Source organism: Lissotriton helveticus, chromosome 10 (genome assembly GCF_964261635.1).
Source record: "Lissotriton helveticus chromosome 10, aLisHel1.1, whole genome shotgun sequence".
NCBI lineage: Eukaryota > Metazoa > Chordata > Amphibia > Caudata > Salamandridae > Lissotriton > Lissotriton helveticus.
In genome coordinates, this window is record NC_136071.1 from 85,483,787 (window position 1) to 85,505,586 (window position 21,800).

Below are 21,800 nucleotides of genomic sequence, written 5' to 3' on the forward strand. Positions count from 1 at the left end.
AATGTAAAGGCCCAGTAAGGTATTTCAAACCTGAATGGGTCTCCTGAAAGTACTTAACTGCCACTAAAGTAAGACATTAACAATTTAGAAGTGGTATAAGGATAACTCACTAAAATAATATGTAGCATTATTACAATCATCCTCCTCCACCACCCTCCCCAAATATTCCTGAGATGTCCATCTTCTTAGACCTCTTTCCAAGCCACTCACCATTATTCCTGTCCCTGAGGTGGTCAACATCCCGCACAGTATTAATGGACAGATTGTTGATGACACTGCCGGGAGTGACATAGGGGTCAGTTTCAGGGTCAATGTTCGGATAACCTTTCCAAGGCTCACCAGGGCGAAACTCTGAAATAAAGATTAACAAATATCTTGATTTCTTACCAAAACTAAAATTATACAAAAAAAGAGAAATATATACTGATCAAGCAGTAACAACAACATTCTAGTACAGCATGTGCTTGGAATAAAAAGGATAGCTATGATCTTTAATCATGAGAACAGAAAAATGAATGCATTAATCATGCTAAAACAATGAGAAGCTAGCAGTGGAGGTAAATACACTGCCATGATGCAGGAAGACAAATTGCACCTGGTAGGAAAGGGGGCACATTGCAAACAAGCATTCCATGCATCTGTGAACAGGGCAACTGCAAGGACAGTTCATGCAGTTGTAGAACACTGGTAGGATAAATACAGCTTCTTGAGCACATCGCTCGATATTAGAGCAACATTTAAATATTTCTAACTGATGCCGTAAAAGTGCCATTCTTGATGCTCTGCCTTTGACACTATTGATCTTCATTGTTATGTATGACGCATGATAAATTATGTTCATTTCCTGTACAAGCTGTATGATCCGCAATGTTTAAATAAAGAGTTTAAAAAAATAAGAAAAGAAAGAAATGTAGACAGTGAACTGTTACCTGGTGGCCAGTTAACATTGCTGGAGCCATTAGGCGATTTGGCACTGGACCAGCTGTCCCCAACCGATCCGGGGGGGCTGGCTGGAGAATTACTGCTATTCAGGAAGTCATAGTGACTGTAAGGAGGGTCTTCAAGGCGAAAATTATTCGAAATAGCACCTTAGGAAAAAAGAGAAAAATTTTAGCATAAAACAGGTTTTTGCTAATGTACTATCACTTACAGAAGGCTAACATGAATTGATTACTTGTACAAAGATTATCTTTGTGTGACAAAAGGTAGAAACTTGCAACTGTACACCAAATTGTCATTCATTTTATACAGATATCGCAAGCTCTTCCTTTTTGCAAAGATCCAACAAGCTTGAAAAAAGGCAAAGGCTGTGCACTGTAAAAAAAGGAATGTCTGACGGAGGAGAAAGTTTCAGCTGTGGTAGGAGTATGCAAAAAAAAAGATCTCTTTATTTTGTTTATACAGCCTGCATTTGTTTTAAACAAAGAAGCAAGGTCATCTGAATCTTCCACACTACATCAAGGATGAGCTGAGACAAGCTGTACACATTCCACTTGAGGAGGGCTGAGTGATGGGCTTAGTGTGGAAGTTTCAAGAATCCTCATTCCTGTTTTTCATGGAATTATACTTGCGTCCTAGTTGCTGGAGGCATATATATGGTATACGAAGTTGACTCTGTATATAGTATACCCAAATGAGGTATAGTGTGCACAAAGTCCAGTGGAACCCCAAAGGTAGGCAGAGGTAAAAATAGATAGCACCTTACTCTCCATTTGTGGTAGTGTGGGTGAGCAGTAAGGCTTTATCAGAGGGTAGTGGTAAGCATTTGTGGTACACACACAGGCAAGAAATTATGTCACATTTAAAGACTGAACTCCGATCAATTTCATTGTATAAATTATTATTTAATTATATTTCTTTTCTAGAACCAAGCAAGCCTGGCACAGGTAAGTGTAAATGGAACGTTTCAAGGAATGTGGTACAATACAAGCAAGCTGCATGAAAATGACTGTTACAGGTTTGGAAATACTTTGAATACAGTGGAAATCACTGTTCGATTATTTTTGATTACTTTTCAAAGCACCCTCAGTGGCACTAGGGCTGCAGGTACAGAGTGCTGCGCCCCAATGTTATCCAATGGGGGAATAGGGGACCTCCGGTTGGTGGCTCCTCACGAGCAGGCCACAAGGGCGTGGGAGCAAAGCTCCTGGTATTAGGCTCAGTGCAAAGGGGGATCAGAGTTAGCCCCCAAGGTACACCTGCAGCGGCACAGGGCGGCTGAGCGAAGGGTACTGTTTTGGCATCGAGTGCCCTGTTGATTTCAATGGGCATTCTCCGGTTGCAACAAACACTGCAGGCTAGGGAACGAAGATCTGCTGGAGGCGACAACTGGTTGGAGAGGTAAGTTGGGATGCCTAGGGATGCTGAGACACTGTTGGTTGGGCCACCCAAGGTCGTGGGACATCGGGTGAAGGCCTTCACCAAAAATGTCAAGCATGTCCTCTGTCAACTGCTGCATCCTGATGTTCGCCCAGTATCTGTCTTTCCAGAGTCTTCTTGCAACTAAAGTATAAGAGAAGGTATATGTGGTGCTGTCATGGCCTGGGAAGGCGAATTTAAGACCTTGTGGAGATCGTCCCAGGAGTATTTGGCATGGCACTGAGGGCATTTCAAGATGGTGCCCATGCTTTCACTCTCTACAAGTCCGGAGTAGATAAAGGAGCCATGAGAGACAGGAGCCGGGTCTTCAGTAAAAGTCTCCAAAGCATGTTGAGAGAGCAGACAAGGAACAGCCAACAATTCAGGAATTCTTCTTGGCAACTGAAAAGGAGGATTTGGCCATGTGGGACGAAAGCAGCAACCATTGAATACAGAGTCCAGGAGCACCGTTGATGCATGTCTGAACACGATGTCGGAGAAAAACAATCTAACAATGGAGTTGGTGCCCAGACGCATCGCCAGGGAGGAGTCACAACATTTCCCATTGCTCAAAAGACGGCTTTTAACAAAAACAAGTTACAAATGTCAGAGCCTAACACTAGATGGCAGAAGTATGCAGACCATGTGTACCTACAGCCAAAAATCCTACAAAAATCGTGTCCAGTGGTAAAAGAGCTCATACTGAGGACTTTCGCACTTAAAATGGGGAAGAGAAAATATTCGGACATGTCCTTCGGTGGTGGATCTTCGGGTTAATTTGCAACTGGAGGTAATATCCAACCCAAATAATGAAATGGATGGGCAATGGTTTTAACTAGTGATTTACTCATGTTACTAAACTAAATATTTACCTTTTAACGAATAAATCATTAAAGGCATGTCATCCTATGAATGAACCAATGCTGATGAATCCCACTTTCCAAAGTTTGACAAGCAAACTTCGGCATGCCACAGTTGCCCAAAAATAATTTCAGACAATTAGGTTGTGTTTTTTTGTCAGGTTCTAACTCACTATGGAGGAATTGATGAGCAGATACCCCACAAGGACACCATCACATTAACACATGGGTATACTTTGCACCAGATACATCTATCCGCCCTAGTAAAAGAAAATCTAAGATATGTAGTTAGCTAGGCCAATGGGACCCATTTAAAAAAACACAAATCTGCAAACAAGGTTTTCAATTTTCTTTTACATATGATTTGCTATCAACTTGTATGCAATTAATTATGGGTATTTTATGTTGTAGGGTTTTCAATTATATTATAGCATTCCATCCCCAACTTACCATGTTTGCTGGAGTTTTGATCCAACGATAGGTTAGACATGCTGTTGTCCCCCATTGTCCATTTTCTAAGTCTTGACTGTGGTTCTTTTCCACTGCCCATGTCGACATTTACACTCAAGTTAGAATTCAAGCCTGAGAAGAAATTACCAGTCAAATCCGTAATGACGAAATGTCAAGGAAAAGAAATCCCTCCTGTCCATACCCCCACGCTCTTAACAGTATATAATGTGCATGAAAATACAGGAGACAGCACAATTTTTTTTAAAAACAAGTTCCATGCAGCAGTAGGTGAAAACAAAACCTCTAATCTTGGGGAATATACTTCTAATAGGATAATTAATAGGTTGTTAGATTTCAAGACACTTCTTTCCAAAGCACTCTCAAATCATATTTGTCGTCATGCTATCAAGTTTTTTTATTCCTACTTTACAGTACCAAACTACATGAATCAAATCCATTCAAATTCACTCCAAATACATCCCATCCATATCTAGAAACATATTCGAGCCAATCACTACCACCTTGTATTTAATTGCGACATTTATTTAGGGCTAACTACCACTTGTGAGGCACTGAAGTGCCTCCTTTCCCAAATATATAATGAAAAACCCACCAGAATCTAAATACCATCAAGCAAACCTGTGGTGGCACAATACTGACTGTTTGCACAAACCCTCTAAACAGCAGCACATATGGTGTTGGGAAAGATCAAAAGTACGACATATTAGAGCACAATCCCAGACACCACCATTCAAATACCTTCAACAATAACAATTTTAACAGCAAATTCTAATTCTAAATGTATTTGAGGCCTCATACAAATCACACCAAATGAAGCTTGATCTATCAAGTCTCACGTACCCCATAAGAAACTAGTTGCTTACTTACATGCATGTTTTATTTCGGGAACATAATGTTCCATGTGTACCATGTCTTTGCATTTCTCAATGCCAAGTGTACTAAGCAAGCCTTGATAGTGGATAAAATAGTGTTCCTCTATGCTGGCTTGGGTAAAATATTGTGTTGTCTGTTATTATTTGTACTACCGAAAACTATCAGACTCTGAAACATGCTTAAGACTAAGAGCTCCATATTTAATTCTTGACAGTGGATATGTTTTAACACATTTTTGGTCACCACTGTCCCCCAATGCTCAACATATTAAAATGTACTCTCCAACCCATGTGTGGCTGATCTAATGTGATTGTAGGACTAGGTGTTTAAAATGTCTCACATGTTGCTGATGGCTACTGTTCAAATACAGAAACAATTTAGTAGACAAACAGTAGAACCTTCTAGTCCCTCTTCACTTGAGAATGTGAAGGCAAGCATTTTGGATAAACTGGATATGTGGTGTCGTCATTCTAGTAGTTACACCACAGCCTTAGTAGTCAGAAACTGATGTTTTGTAAAGATAAATAATTTTGCAGTGCCAACATTTTCTCCTGAGCTTGTTTCACCGACACAATCTTTGTATTTGAATTGTGATTCATACACAATGCAGTGGCTATTTTTTTTTAGTGTACTTTATATGCTTTAGATGGTACACACAACTTGGAATGCTTAATTAAAAAAATATAAAATACCTATTAGGAATTAAAAAGAGCAGAGCCAGACAGGGATTGGGGGGAGAAGCAAGAGAGGAGCTTGGGGAGCAACAGGAAGCTTGGTGGGGGATGTAAAGTGGGAAAGCAGCAGAAAAGGGGGCAAGAAAACATTATAAACACTCCCACTGGAGTGCTGAAAGAAAAAGAAAACAACCAATGATAAGCAATGAGTTGAGCCAAAGCCTGCTTTAAGTTCTGGTATTGCACAATATTGATCATTTGGCAGCTGTCGGTAGGCAAGACATAAAAACATTCTCATGCAATGAATGTGGCTAAAGGTTTCTAACATGAAACAGCAATACTCCGTCATAAGTGGCAAGGCTCTCCTGAAAATACATATATGTTACAAGCAAGCAAGGCCAGACTGAACATCAGCATAAGAGCACTAACTCTTTAGAGTATATGCATGTCTGGGTTAGGGTCCAGAAAACTAATATTCTTAACAGTAATGCCATCCAGCCTCCCACTAATCAGGTTTGCAAAGAAATAAAAACGGTTATATTTGCCTGCCTTCATTATGCTTCTGTACTGCTAGAGTTCAGGAGTGATGATACAAGATTTACAGAAGTAGCACTAATCCCACTCTCCTTAGAAAATCACTGGTTAAGAAGGTATAAAGAACACTGAGGATTTGGATGGGGCAAAAAGGACTGATGACTGCAAAGGTGACATTCTGAAGTGCTAGCCAACTGCAGACCCAATGGCTTTCTAATATGTACCGGTATAATTAGAAGGATTGACTTATAAATATTTAGGGCACTCTAATAACAATTTAGCCAAAATAACAACAATGAGGCTAAAAACATGTAGATATTCTGTAGGGTCTACACTGACCTTGTAGAGATAGTAGGCATGAGTGATGTTAAATGTTTGAGATATTTCTAATGTTCACCTTGTTTTATATTATGACCGCTGATATGAGTGCAATAATTACCATCTCTGACATGCAAGATTTAAATCCAAACAGTGCCCCTCTCTAATCTGTCCTGACTGCTTTAGGTACCTTCATTGGTTCCACATAAGTCAGCCTCTTTCAATACCCTATGACCTTTATTAGGTCTCGCCTGTCGATGCGCATGCGCATCGAGCAAGCGAGACTATAGGGGCTCATCGACTCTTTATCTAACTTGCAAGGAATCGTGGCGATTCCTTGCAGTGCCCGTGACTTTTAAGCTCAATGCGCATGTGCATTGAGCTTAAAAGCGCGTGCACAGCCGCCCGCATTCCTCCGACACCTTTGAAGTGAAGCTTAGCTTCACTTCAAAGGCCCGGCTTCTTCACACCCACATGCCGCTCTGCCCCGCTCCGCCCCCTCCCCTGAGTCACCCTGCCTGCCCCTTCCCGCCGTGTCGCATTTCTCCTCCCCCCTCCCCTCTCTTCCCTCCGTCTTGTTTATTTTACCCGCTCTGGCCCCTCGCATTTCTCCTCCCCCCTCCCCTCTCTTCCCTCCGTCTTGTTTATTTTACCCGCTCCGCCCCCTCCCGCCGTGTCGCATTTCTCCTCCCCCCTCCCCTCTCTTCCCTCCGTCTTGTTGCCTATGGGCGGCTGTGCTGGCAAGCAGCGCTGCTTCCTCTCCTCTTTCTGTTGAAACAAACAGCAGGGAGGGGAGGCGTTTCCAGGGCCAGCTCACTCTCGCTCTCTTCGTCTTGTTAGGGTTTTCACCACCAGAATCAAGGAGTGACAAACCAGCCAGTATGTACATTTTCAATTCAGAACGCCACCTTTTTTATGCACACTGATTTACACAATATTTCTGCGCAGTGTCCCGTTATTATTTCAAGGCGCTACATTTGCTCGTGACAAACATCTCGCAAACCATTTCAGCGAGCAAAGACGCGCCTCGCGCTGCCTGCGTCTATGTGACAGCGCGAGACGCTTCTTAAAATAGAGCAGCGGTCGCTGAGCTCCGGTTCAAGCCCTCGTAAACTTTATTTTTTCAATGCAATACGTCTGTTCCAAAACAAGCAGGCCCTCGGCCCGCCGCTGCCACTGCACACAGGCTCCGTTGTGCCGCCGCGGTGAATCACTCCTCCTGCAGGCGGCTGATCTCCTGGGGCTGGCGGGAGGCCAGGGCGGCTGCAGCTGGGCCTTGCTGTCTGTTCTCCAGGCCTGGGGGGCAGGAAGGCTTGGCGCTCACCAGCGCGCCCTGTTATGAATGCTGCCTGTACCCAATGTGCCCTCGTTCCTCGCCTGTGCCCGGACCCCGTCTTTTGCCTCTGGCTGTGGAGCGCTTCTCTCTGTTTCCACCTCGTTTCCCCGAGCGGGGGCCGCACCTGGTACCCCCTCCAGCCTCACACCCTTTACGCTTCCTGTCTAATGAACTGTGTTTCCATCACTGCTCTCTCTCCCTGCCAATGTCGCCTTTCTCTCCCATTGCCCTCTGTCTATGACCCTTCACCAGTCGCTGTCTCTTCTTCTCTGCCCGTCACCTCTGCAAGGGGGTCTCCTTTCTTCATGCCCTCCCGTCCTTTGTTGACATTGTCACTCTCAGCTCTCCTCACGCGCCCTCTCTCCTGAAGTGTCAGTAATCGCGGCCGCCGTTTCTCCCTCCCCTCACCTCTCTCCCTACTTCCCTCGATCTGTCTGTAACAGAGTCACTGCTCCTCCCACTCTCTCTCTCTGTCTGCCTGACGCCCTCTCGCCTATCCTCCTATCCTGCCATCTCTCTCACATCCTGACATCTCTCTCACATCCTGACATTTCTCTCACACTCTCTCCCATCCGGCCATCTCTCTCTCCCATCCTGCCATCTCTCTCTCCCTTCCTGACATCTCTCTCCCTTCCTGACATCTCTCTCTCCCATCCTGCCATCTCTCTCTCATCCTGCCATTTCTCTCACACTCTCTCCCATCCTGGCTGCTCTCTCCCATCGGGCCACCACCCTCACCCTCACTCACCCTCACTCACTCACCCTCAACCCCTCACCCTCACCCCCTCAACCCCTCACCCCCTCACCCTCACCCCCTCACCCTCACCCCCTCACCCTCACCCCCTCACCCCTCACCCTCACCCCCTCACCCTCACCCCCTCACCCTCACCCCCTCACCCTCACCCCCAACCCCTCACCCTCACCCCCTCACCCTCCCTCACTCACCCTCAACCCCTCACCCTCACTCACTCACCCTCAACCCCTCACCCTCACTCACTCACCCTCAACCCCTCACCCTCACTCACTCTCAACCCCTCACCCTCAACCCCTCACCCTCAACCCCTCACCCTCAACCCCTCACCCTCAACCCCTCACTCACCCTCACTCACCCTCACTCACCCTCACTCACCCTCACTCACCCTCACTCACCCTCACTCACCCTCACTCACCCTCAACCCCTCACTCACCCTCACTCATCCTCACTCACCCTCAACCCCTCACCCTCACCCTCACCCACCCTCAACCCCTCACCCTAACTCACACTCACCCTCACTCACCCTCACCCTCACTCTCACTCACCCTCAACCCCTCACTCACCCTCAACCCCTCACTCACCCTCAACCCCTCACTCACCCTCAACCCCTCACTCACCCTCACTCACCCTCACTCACCCTCACTCACCCTCACCCACCCTCACCCACCCTCACCCACCCTCACCCTCAACCCCTCACCCTCACACAGTGCAATAGGTCTCGGAGCATTTGAGTTAGAGCTTTTAGAATTGTTTATGGCTTTTTTTATTTGTAATTCTTTAGCATTGGCTACAGGAAACAAAAATGCTAAAGATTTACAAAAAAAACCCATAAACAATTCTAAAAGCACTAACTCTAATGCTGCGAGACCTATTGCATTTCCAATGCTTGTATTTCTTTTTATGAGCTGGACTAATCAGCTGCTTTTCAAATCAATCTTGTTCAAGTCAATTAGCGGAATTTTGGCTTATCCCCAACCAGTAGCAACTATTTCTGACCCAAAAGGATCTTGGTATATCAAGGCTGTTAACTGGGAAAAGCTCTCGTATCTTTCACCTTGGACGCTGTATTTTTAGGCTTGATAGATCACTTGGGTATTGATGGTCTAGACTTTCTCGGAGGCTTATTGACATTGCCCACACAAGTAAATAGTGAAGGTCATCAAATTTAATTCGAGCCACTATTTCAATGCCTCTAAATCATCATCCACGTTAGAAACTTAATTTCTGATGAACATGGCTTTTTTATTTGGACATTTATATGAATGTATCCATTTTAACTATACATTCTAACCTCCTGTGTTTTTAAAAGTCATGGGTTTAAACCAGAAGCATACATAATAGTGAGAAAAAAGATGTGCGTCGCTGGATGCTAATTTTCGATGGCAATTGGAGGCTCGGGGGGCTGACTGGAGTAGTCACCATAACTACTCCACAATAGAGCTGATGCCATCCAAAGAATACAATCCCTTAGGCAGACACTCTCACCTTGAAAGTCAGATAAACAAAAACCCTGCCTCAAACGGCGCAACTAAAAATTGATTCTGTGCAGTTCTCCAGAGGCTTCTACCCAGGTCACGCTTGCACATCTGTATTGATTTTTCGAATAAATCAAGGAAGCCCTGTCTTGATTGCCAACTCACCACCAGTGGAATTAAAGAACCTAAAATGGTGGTCACATACTGGGGCGATTGGGCTTATGGTTGACATAGGTAATCATCACGACTTTGCATACAGTCAACATCCAGAGTTAAGAAACTAGAAGACGTTCATACTACAAATCCATGAGCATGAATATCAGCAGCGGTAAGCTCACTTCAACGTGACCATGCCACGTCAGAACATCATGCATCTCTCCTAACTAATTCCACATAGGTGATACCACAACACCTCTACAACCAAATAAAGATGTAAGCTTGTAGTGACTCTAAATAGTTAAGAGTGCCACAATGCCCCTAGTGAATCTTGGGTGTTATTAAATATGCCTGCTAACATACCAATTATCCAGACTAAAGAGTAATTGATTGTTATCCAGGGGAATTAAAATCACACATTATGGTGCCTAAATAGTCCTGAGTTCAGGCAGAGCAAATGCACTACACCTATCCAACAATCAAATATTTGGAGGTATCAAACTCACTTTTTCATAAACCAAAAAGGTTATTAGGATACACATGGTGTGCATATCCTATGACAGGTTGGCACCAATTTGTTCCCCATGATTCCAAGGTCGGCCAGGGAAGCCCTCTCAAAACCCCAAAACTCTTTACCATGGATCCCAAAGTAGGATAGACAACATCCGTTACAGAACACCCATTAGTAGCTCCACCATCTATGAGTTTATTCCAAAGTGAACATACAGGACAATATCTGACAACCCAAACATACCTTTAGGAAAGTAATAACCCACCTATAGGAAAGTTGCTGAATGAACTGATGGGCGAGGAGCCCTTCTGTTGCTCCTGGGAGGAGTGGGGAAGCATACTATCAAGGTAGGATTTCATTCCAGGGGGCTGAAGAACTTGCTGTTGAGGCAAAGGCTGCTTCATCAGCAGGTTTGGATCCAGTTGGCGGGCCTGCTGCATCATCTGCTGTTGCATGTTGAGATATCGACTCTGAAAAATAGGAGGCAGGAAACTATACAATATGCAAGACAAATAACTTACTGAGTTTGCAAGATAAACATTCTTTCAATTTAAAATGGTAGATTGGTAGTATGGGCTATATGTAATGCTAGGACTGTCTCTCCATACTCCAGAAAATAATTTAAACAGCAAATGTCTCACTTTATCAAAATCATTGTGCCTACCACCGTCGTGCAGGGGAAAGTGTCTTCATTAATGACTTATGATTGAATCCCAGTACACCAGACTCAGACAACCAGTGTGCAACCTTGGATAACTCTCTAACTGGTGGATCTTAAATCAAAACGCAGATTCCTGACCTTTAGAATAGATCACCGGTGTCAGGCTGGGTCTGGAAAATGTGTGGTCAGTCTTCCTGAGCGCCTGTAGAGGGCGTTGTCCAGTTCCAACCTTTGGCTCTATACCACCTCGTAAGTGACAGAGCATAGCCGTACATAAGTGCACCCATGCATGCAGACTTCTGTTTTTTCGTATTTTCCCTTACAGTGCCCTCAGACACAGCACAAAACAATTGTAGGTAACAGTGTGCCGATTGCTAGCTTGGGATCTCCGCAGAAAGGGGAGGTGGGAGGGCAGTGAGGAATCTGCAGTTTAGTGTAAGATGAGGAATACACTAGTAGATAGAGTAGGGTGAGATGTAGGAAACTTTTGCCCCATTAGTTATGGGGTGGCCAGGAGTAATTCCTACACATTAGCAAGCCTCTACCACAAACTCAAGCCACAATCACCACGGACGGATTATGAACTCCAAAGAATCTGTAAAAGCTGCAGGGAGTCTGCGAGCTTGCCTTTTATTCTTTTATTCTCTTCCTGTTCACATAATGACTTAGCATTTAGATAATCGAAAGCCTAATCGCCTTCCAACATATATTTTTTGCTCAAGTAAGTTCTTAGAACATTTTAAAGTTTATTTAACTGAAATGTTTGATAGTAATATTTTACTAGACAAAAGTTTTATTTTAAGTTCACCTACATGTAAATATGCTGATTGCAATGGTTTTAATTAACTGAGCAATAAAGAATTCTTCTTCTTCCTACACATTAGCTAGTGCCAGCCCTGGGTGCCACCTTTAGGCACCCACTTGAGAACACTTCCTGGACCTGTGAAAGATCAGAAGAGGACTGAACCTGCTCTGTGACCAGAGTTGAGCCCTGAAGGACTGGACCTGCTCCCTCTTGTACCCAGGATAAAGTGGACTCCAAGAATTGTAAGTCTGACTTTCTGTTCAAACTACAGGGATACAACAAGCTACAAACGTAGTGTTACTGGAAGTACCCAGCTGATCAGTGACAACTGGAGCTGAATTGGACCCTGCTGTTGACCTCTGCCTAACATACAGAGCCTTTAAATGCCTCCCCAGAGATCCTGGGGAGCTTATGAAATGTACTCCTGTGGTGGATTGCAAATTAAAGGGCTATATCAGATGTTAATATCTTTGACCAAGACGAACCTGGTTGGTGTATCCGACTGGCGCTCAATTGAGACTCAAGTTGCGCCTAGGTCCCCACTCTACCACAACCACTATAATTTCCGCTTTGTGTTTTTGGGCGCTATTTTGAATTAAAACTTAAAAAGTCATCTCTCTGGTTTCCTTTATTGGATTTTTGTTGTTTTATCATATTATACTCTATTCTTCTAATTTGCTTTGGGGATTTTTATTGTTTTGCATTTTGACTTTGTTTTGATAGTGCATAAGTATTTTACACTTTGTCCTAAATGAATCCAGTCTTCTCACTGCCATAGCCACCAAGGGGTTAAGCTGAGATTAAATTAGTGACACTGATTGTGCCTATTCCTTGAAGTGGGCAGTCGGCCACACCACAATCCAATTTCGTATAGCCAGGCCAAACTTCAGGACCTTAAGAGGTAGATCACTGGGCTGAGCGGTCGCAGGGTGAAAAACCTCGGACCTGAGCGGAAGCTTCTAGATATTTTCAAACTATGGAGTACCAGGGCTTAGAGATCCAAATAGGAGCCACTATGACGAGCGTCAAGGACACTTGTTGCATTTTCCTGAGTACATACAGAAGGAGTGGGAGAAGAGAAAAGGCATTGGCAAAGAAAGACCCATTAACAGTACATCCATTGTGCATTTTCCACGAACTGTGGATGTGGGTACCTGGAGGCATCTTTTGGTATTTTGCGTTTTCAGGGGGTCACAAAAAAGTCTATTTGCAGTTGTTTCAATGCTGAAGTAACTGTGAAGAGTTGCTGCTGGAGTTCCATTCGTAGACTTTTTGATGCGTCCTACTGAGTAGGTTTGCAAAGTCGTCGTTCACTCCCAGAAAGTGTTCAACAAGGAGTTGAAGGTTGTGGTAGATCGCTAAATGCAAAATACCCTGCGGTAGTGCTTAGAGTTTTGGGAGAGTGCATGCAGCCTTGTTTTCGCAAGTAGTACATGGTTGTCATGATGCCTATCTTGATGAGAACTACCTTCCCCTAAATTACCTCAGATGGTTTTGAGGGCTACGGATATGGCCAGTAGTTCTAGGTAATTGATGTGGTTAACTGTGTTTAGGGGCCCACAATCATGGCATCAATAGGCGTTTCCCAGCCCATTAGCGAGCCATCTGTGATAATGGATATCTGTAGCTGTGGGTCTTAGAATGGCCTGCCCTGCAACAAGTTGCTGCTGTTCCACCAATGAAGAGAGCAGTTAGTACTGGCCTTCATCTCCAGATCCTTCCAGTAATGTTACACATGTTCCCATTGCCCTGCTAGGCACTCTTGCAAAGGGTGCATGAGGAGCCTGGTGTGCGGTATGACGGAAATGTACAAAGCCATTATCCTTAGAAGCTGCATTACAGTTCTGACCATGAGCAGACGACTGGGATGAAACAGATGCATCAGCTGCTCGAATGCAAGCACTCTGGTGGTTGGCATAGCTTTCACTGTAACTGCATTCAACATATTTCCCAGGAAGGTATGGATGTTAAGTCTAAACTTGGCCACAGGCCTGGGGATTTTTCCAAGGTTTCTTCATGGATATCAGGGTCCAAATAGAAGCATGGAGTATTCTGAAGGTGTCCAGTGAAGTTCAGCAACACAGTAGTCTAAGCACAGACTGTTCTTCTAAATTGTCTCATTTGAACCATCTGGGCACAAAAACCTGTGATGAACACAACAGACTGAGCTCTCACTGCACGTTGGAACAAGATAGTAGAAAGAAAAACAATCTAACATGGAGAATGCTGCATATGTGCTTTGAGACCAACTGAGAAGTCACAGCACATCTTATGACTTGAGGCTTCTTCAATTACTTTATAATGCCCAGGCCCAACACTGGATGGCAGTAGTATGAAGAGCATGTGTATCTAATGCTACAAAAATGTGGATTCCTTTCATGATCAGTTTGGTTTCCTGTAGGTAATGCATGATTGACCTTCAGTCATCCAATGTACAAAGAGTCCTTACTGCTTGTACTTTTCGTAAAACTGCAGGTAGCTGTACCGCTCAGTTGACATAAAAGTGTGAAACCACCTTTGGGAGAAACTGTGGGTTAGTTATTACTACTATGTCTTTCTGTATTTGCAGATAAGATTATTGTGTTGTGAGTACCTGCAGTTCACACAACCTGAAAAGGGTGATGGTGATTAAAAAAGTTGCTAAGTACTCGAGTCCTGCGTTATGAAGGGGCTCAATGAGCGGTTTTATGATCAGTCAGCACTAGATTTAAGTTCGACATTGACTGGAGGCTGACCTAGGTGGCACTATAGGCTTCACTCACTCCAGGAATCTCTGGATGACCAGTCTTCCTATGGTGCCCCCTGTGTACACTAATGTGACTGACAAGTGCATTTTAAGTGCGGTGTATGAAAGTCCCTCATTTAGCAGGTAAATGAGGTACTTAACAAAAGAAGTGTCTTGAATCCAGCTTCCCTAAGGCCTTTCTCGTTATGCCAGTGCACAAACCTCTTCCTCCTTGTGGAGTAGCACTTCCTTGCAGTAAGATGTCTGGCGTTTTTGGGACCCTCTATGACCCTTAGAGGTAGCCTTATGTGACTAAACTCTAGCGTTTCAGGAGTCATTCCACTAGGCTGAGGGTGGATGGTTCTGGGATATGTACCTGGCACTCTTATTGCCAATAATTCCTGATGGGCTGGCAGTTTCATAACCCTGGTTACTTACTATTAAGAGTACGTTTGCACCTTGAAAAGTTTCTTGATTCATATGCTGTGCATTTTTCCTCAATCCTCTTGGTGGATCTGGAATGCTGTCTTTATATCCCTTTTCAGTTTTAATTTTTTTTTCTATGTCTACATCGAACATTTAGCTGTCGGTCTCTCCTTGCTAAGGTAAGACAAACCTTCTAAAATCCTCTGCATGTGGTAGCCATCTTCAGATTTATTTTTCTCTCCTCCTCCCCTGGTTGCAGAGACTCATACAGGGGAGGAGGGTGGTGTCAATGACACAGCACAGTGTAGTGATGGCCACTAAGAAGGCTGTTCGAAGGGTTATAAAACGCAATTCTATGCTGTGCATTGATTCGAAGGGAGGCTTCATGAGTTGTGTAAGCAGTGTTTAGGTTCAATGTAGGTATATGGTTTGATCTCTGTGGTGCTAATCTCTTTGCCCCCTTCAGGAATCTCTATGAATAAAAAATTGAAAAACTTTCCTCTTCTAGAGTAAGCCACAATGGCTGCTAGTAATACCTTGAGTGAGGCATAGGATAATCCTCCGTCAAGTAGAATGCAGCGGTATTCAGCATGGCTGCATTGTGTGCCCAGTTGAGACCGGGTGCTACTGTGGTGTGCCGTTGTTTGAATGCTTTACAATTTGCTGTATAGCACCATCTTGTGGAAGGCCTTCTAGCTTTCTCTAGCACCCCCATGGTCCTTTCTGGCAAAAGTAGGTGCCCTAACTATCTCGCTAGGAGCCATGGTGCAAGGCTGGGGGTGTGTGTGTGCTTCTGGGTGGTGCACGCATTGCCCCTGCATTGTTGGCATGTCTTGTAGCGTTGGCATGGTTATCCTCCTGCCCTGTGCCACTTGTATTAGATCAGAGTACCAGTCTGTCTCGCCCACTGCTGGCAGATTAGGATTAGTGTCATAGCTAGATGTTCGTATATCTCCAATATTAGTAATATATAAGGAATTGGTGGAAAAGTGCAATCAATTGACAGGGCATTCCGCAGCACTTGTTGGTTCGGGAATCTGGCATGAAGTTTTGGGCATTTTGCATTATCCTGCAACACGAAAGTCTATTGTTGGTGTTCCCGACTTCTTGAATATCATGTCCACCAACTTGTACTTTAGCTCCCACTCGTATGAGATGCTTGCCTGTCTGCCTTTGAGTTCTGCCTTCCTGTTAGGTGTATCATGACCGTTGATGTGCCTCTGAATGGCCTGTATCCATATCGCCTGTGCTAGAGTGGACAGTTTGTGGGATCCTGCCCTTGTTTGTTGAGGTAGAACATGGTTGTCGTGCTGTCTGTATGATGTCTCTATGATGTCTGTATGAAAGGCCTTCAGTGCCAGAAAAACTGTCTTGAGTTGCAGCAAGTTTATGCGAGTCACTGCGTCCCAAGGGCTCCATATGCCCTGATCTGTAACCCGTTCATGTGAGCTCCCAAGCCAAGGAGCGAGGCATCCATTGTGTTCATACCGGAGGGAGTTGGGTTAGCCCGTTGTGATGTTTGGAATGCAATTTTGACAAAGTGCAGTGCTCTCCGGCTAAAACGTTTATGCATGTTTTTATCGGTCTTATTCGTTTTATACTGTTTGTACATTTTTTGGGCCCGAAGGCCGAAATAAAGTAATTTTAACAGAACAGCATGTGAATCCAGAAATTATTTACCCTGCATCCTTGTCTGGTCCACTGATTGCCATCAAGATTAGCGCCATAGGTGAATGCTTACATTTCCCTAGTACGAACAGTTTTGGGGGGGAAGGTACACAAGTTTCCCTGACGATTTTATAGATGGTGCATTCACCAGTGGCCGGTAATGTTGGCACCTGGATGCAAAGGTTCGTTATTTGGGGGATTTTTTGAGTTGCAAATATATGTGTGTGATGTACTTACCTGCTAAAATATGTTCTCCGCTATTTATTCTTTTGCAGAATATAGAAGCCTGTGGTTTGAAGGTCTTGTGTATGTGAAAATAAGTGAACTTTATCCTCTCGTATACAGGCAGCCAAATTCATGCTTTAAAGGAATGTTTTATGTGGTTGCTTGTCCATGGTAAAAATCAATCTGGCTTCTTGATGATTTTGAAGCCTTTGGTGCCGGTCAATAGTTTTTTTAAGGCATAGTTTAAACAGGAAGGCTTTAGTCAAATTTTGCAATAGCTCAGGATCACATGGACTCGTTTTGGTGGTTAAACCAAACAGGAGGAACATTCTCATGGTTTATAAAGAAACAATATCAATACTGGGTGTTGTAACAATGTTCAGAAAATAATAAAAATTGTTTAAAAAAAAAAAGAAAATCAATACTGGGTGTTGACTTGGGGCCCAGACCTTTTGCCTCAACAAAAAGAAGGCAGATTCCTCATTAGAGTTTGAATTTTGAAACATCTAAATTGCAGTGGCACTTGAAGAACTGATCTATCCCACCCAGCACTAGGACCACAGTTCTTGGCTTCATGCAAGCACAAGAAGCTGTCTTTAATGCAAAAGAACCCATGGCCCTGGTAAGTGGTGAATGTGACCAGCTTTATTTGCCCATTTCACTGGCATAATGTATTGTCAGCATACATCTGGAGGTTGACATATACTAGATGCCACTCTTGAGATAGAGAAGAAAGAATTGAGGACTTATTGGTTCGCTGCATTACACCAAGTTAAAAAGGTACCACTGACTTGTTAAATTTGATTGAGAGCATCTATACCAACGCAGAGCAGCAAAAGGAAAGACAATCACTACTTGCATACTATTCGAAGTAACAATTTAATGTCACACTTCCGTAAAAAATGATAATTTCTTACCAATGCTTCCTGGCATACATAGATTTAGCAGAGCAGCAAATGCCTTTACCAACCTGCTGGTCTTGATGCTGGCGACCTCCAGGAGCCATACCTCTCTGGTTCTGAACCTTCTGCTGCTGGGCTAACAAACGCTGTAAGAAAAAGAAACAATCAGGACAGGCGTCCTAATCCCATGGCAGTATAATAGTGATGGATTCATGATCAGAACTTACCTGCAACTGAGAGATTTGAGACAGCTGGTTTAATTGGGAAAGCTGGTTCAACATGGCTACTTGCTGAGGCCCAAATAGTGGGTTCAGACCTCCATTGTTTGGCGCATACTTGAGTGATGAAGCTGAAACCTGCTGAGAAAGTAAAGCAGAATTAATTGCATAATAGAGGTTTCTTCAACAAAATGTTGCAGTGAAGATGAACATTACTTCGCATTTTAAGGGTCTAAGAGTTGTCACCCTTAACAAGGGAATGATATGACTTTCAGATAAACAGCAGAGGGTCTTGGCCAGACAGGATCAGCGCCTACCTTTGGTACTGCCAAGGTTCATACCATGTTTGAGGTCTTTATGCAAAATACATTCTAATTAAGGACTACAGAGCCCTACAAGAACACAGTCTGAGTAATGAACATGGTTGACTTGTCTCATGCATAAATGTCAGTACCTTTAGTAACTATATTTCTGTAAATACAAAATCTTTCTGCAGATTACATACTAAGAATATCTTACTAAGCCATCAGAATGGTAAAACAAATCTCTGCCACAGCTTTAGTGCTGCTAGTTGGCATCAAAATGCTTGTGCAGGGAGTTTGGAAAGCATACATGACACCTGCCTATTCTGCACAACAACCGTAGCTCTGGTGTCAGTTACTGGCAGTTTTCACATCCCCCTTAAGGCATGCAATTACAGTACATGACACATTTGCATATCTTGGGATCTCTTTCATAGCACAACCTCATCAAGCAAGAGAGCCAGAGGCTTGGGGGGCAGGGGGGTGGCGCAGTGGGGGTGTGATAATCATGGTTGGGGGAGTTGTGACAATCAAGCCAATGAGCAAAGCGTTGGCAAAGTATCAATCACAGTGTGCATGAACAGCGAAGCAGTAATGTTTGGCAAAGGTATGCAGGGATGACCATGTTACCGCCCAGCAGATGTCAGCCACCAGAACACTTCTCATAAGAGCCATAGACCCAGCACTGCCCCAGTGGTGTGGGCACAAACACCCTCGGGAGGATCTTCTTTGGCTAATGGGCAGAGGTGGACTCAACGAGAAATTGTACTTTCATAATGCATTTTTTTTTTAAGCACCAGTGAAACTCATAAGAAACAGGTTACTTACCTGCAATTATGGTTTTGCAACTTGAAACTTTTAGATGTACAAGCTTTGCACAATCCTGCAATCTTGTGATTTGATCAAGAAGTGTCTTTGCTTTCCCCAAAAATGTGTTAGCTTGAGGGCAACTCGATATAGGGGAGCTCCTATAGGGATGTCGATCATGATTACCACTGCCAGCATCTCTGTGAAGACCCTGGCGAGGGATTTATTCCGAACAGTAGGACTTTGAATTGTGTTCTTCCTCAATTAAAAAACTTTAGGAACTTCTTATGTGCTATGTGAATGGGTATGTTGGAGTAAGCGTCTTAAAGCTACTGCTGCTAGGTAGTCCCCTTCATCTAGTAAAGGTATTATATCCTGTAATATAGTCATTTGAAATTTGTGTGTCTTTATGTACCCATTTACAAAGTGCATGTCTAAGACTTGCCACATGTTCAGATCTTGCTTTGGTCCTTCTTGGACCTGGTGGTTTTGTTGGTGGTTTGCATGAAATCTACATATTAACCATGAGTAACCACATTTGCAACCCACTTGTCTGTGGAAAAGACTTTACAGTTTTGAGCAAGTCCTTTACTCTCTACCCTACAGCAGTGTTGTGAGCGTGGGGAGGAAAGTTAGTCACTTAGAGGAGCCAGAGGGAGATTTTCTAGAGTTTCTGTCTCTCAGTTTAACTTTGCCTTGAAAAGGGAATTGAGCTGCTGCGATTGCCATGGCCTTGAAACTGGCTGGTCACTTGCTGCTTCCAACCTTGTGCACCAAACATCTGCCTCCCTGGTCCTCTCCTTTCCTGAAAGCTTGCCATTTTAAATGTAGACATAACACTTGAAGGGCTCTCAAATCTTCTCCAGCGCTTGGTCCACCTCAGGGTCAAAGAACTGGTTTCCTGAGAGGCGCTCATCAAGAATACTGGATTGTACCTCAAACTTAAAACCAGAGATGTGTAGCAACATGTCTTCTCATGAACGTGCCCGTAGCCAGCTGCCTACTTCATATGCCTGCATTACTGGAGGCTGACTTGAGGCATGAGTTTCCAATGTTATTTTCCCCTTGAATAATGCTTTTTGTCCTAGTATGGTGTTTCCGAGAGGTGTGACGAAGTCTTCCATATCCTCCAAGCATTGGTGAGCATGTCTATTTAATAAGGTATTGGAATTAGCAATTCACCACATTGTGGCTGAAAGCCTCTCCATTTTCCTTCATACGGCCTTTATCCATTTACTTTCCTTGTCCGGAGGAGGCCATATGGATGCAGAGGACATGGCTCGCTTCCTATTTCTTAGAAACAATTAAGGAGTCTAGCTCTACATGGCACTGAATATATTTGCAGTCTTGTGTTGAGGCCCTATATTTCTTCTCTATGCAAGGTGTTACCGCCGCTGCCGGCTTAGAGAAAAGCTCTCTGCCTTGTTAACAGTGATGGGAAGCATGGGAAGATACTGGTTCTTCTTGTAGGCTGGAGTTAGGTCTCCTACTTTTTGACCTACATTTCCAATCCGAAGGCCCCTGCTGCCTCTATGTCGAAATGTCATCTGGAGGGGAAGGCCTCAAGGGACATCCTCCCATAGCATTTTTCACTGTGGTTCATCTATACCCAAGCCTTCAGCACCTATTCCAAAAATAAATTCCTATTTCCCCCCAAGTCTCTGCCCCGTCTTTCTTCAAGTGTTCCTTCCTGCTTTGTAGGTAGGATTTCCTGTCCGGGTCTCCTCACCCCTACTAGACCTTTGACTAGATGATCATAAAGGCATTCCCAACTGACCCATACAGAGGGAAGTATAGAGCACACAACATACGCCTATCCTGTTCAGGGCTGTGGCAATCATTATGGATAGTCCAATGTGCAATATATTACATCCTTACTGTGGGACGTAATTCTAACTCTATGTCCTCCAAAGAGAGGTAACAGAGCACACATTCTCACATTAAGGGAACCAGACAGAAAATTCCCAGTTGCTGTGCCCACTGCAACATGCGTAATACCACTTTGCCACTGGATTCAAGCAAGCCGGGCTGAAGAAGGCTGTAATGCCAGAAACCGGTCCTCGGAAGCTTGTTTCCGGTACAGGGAAGGCATGGCTTGGCAGTTCGGGCTGGACTGTTCCCATGAGGCACAGGGTCAGACTGATTTGCATATGGCCATGTCTGAACTGGGGTGGCAGAGTGGGCTAAAGAACGGTGATGGATTTAACCCAGATCTTTTGACTGGGTGTGAGTGTTTGATTGGTTCAGATGCTCTGTCCATCACCACGCCCTTTTGTACCGCTTTTGGCCGCCATAAGTGTGGCAGGGTATGCTCAGACGTGAGTCCCTTGCTCACTTTGCCACTGGATTCAAGCAAGCCGGGCTGAAGAAGGCTGTAATGCCAGACACCAGTCCTCGGAAGCTTGTTTCCAGTCCAGGGAAGGCATGGCTTGGCAGTTCGGGCTGGACTGTTCCCATGAGGCACAGGGTCAGACTGATTTGCATATAGCCATGTCTGAACTGGGGTGGCAGAGTGGGCTAAAGAACGGTGATGGATCAAACCCAGTTCTTTTGACTGGGTGTGAGTGTTTGATTGGTTCAGATGCTCCGTCCATCACCACCCCCTTTTGTACTGTAATACCACCAAGCCCATGGCCTACGACTTCACACTGCCCACTATTGTTGATATAAGGGATAGCAGTGATGCTACTTAACAGAATCTGATCAGCACTTCCTGAGATGTGCCACACTTCAGGATCTGC

General features: G+C 44.2%; 1 protein-coding gene across 10 annotated transcripts in view; it reads right to left on the bottom strand.

Moving 5' to 3' along the window:
* The window catches only part of TNRC6A (trinucleotide repeat containing adaptor 6A), a 281,908-nt gene that overhangs the window by 71,816 nt on the left and 188,292 nt on the right, over nucleotides 1-21,800 (bottom strand). For 6 of the 10 annotated variants that reach the window (XM_078664811.1, XM_078664808.1, XM_078664807.1 and 3 more), the window contains 6 exons: nucleotides 17,960-18,091; nucleotides 17,801-17,878; nucleotides 10,586-10,790; nucleotides 3,669-3,800; nucleotides 930-1,088; nucleotides 211-351 (listed from right to left, as the gene is read on the bottom strand). In XM_078664811.1, the coding sequence (XP_078520937.1) occupies nucleotides 211-351; nucleotides 930-1,088; nucleotides 3,669-3,800; nucleotides 10,586-10,790; nucleotides 17,801-17,878; nucleotides 17,960-18,091 (847 nt within the window). The remainder of the gene's footprint in view (nucleotides 1-210; nucleotides 352-929; nucleotides 1,089-3,668; nucleotides 3,801-10,585; nucleotides 10,791-17,800; nucleotides 17,879-17,959; nucleotides 18,092-21,800) is intronic. The other 4 variants (XM_078664812.1, XM_078664809.1, XM_078664814.1 and 1 more) reach the window with 1 other exon arrangement.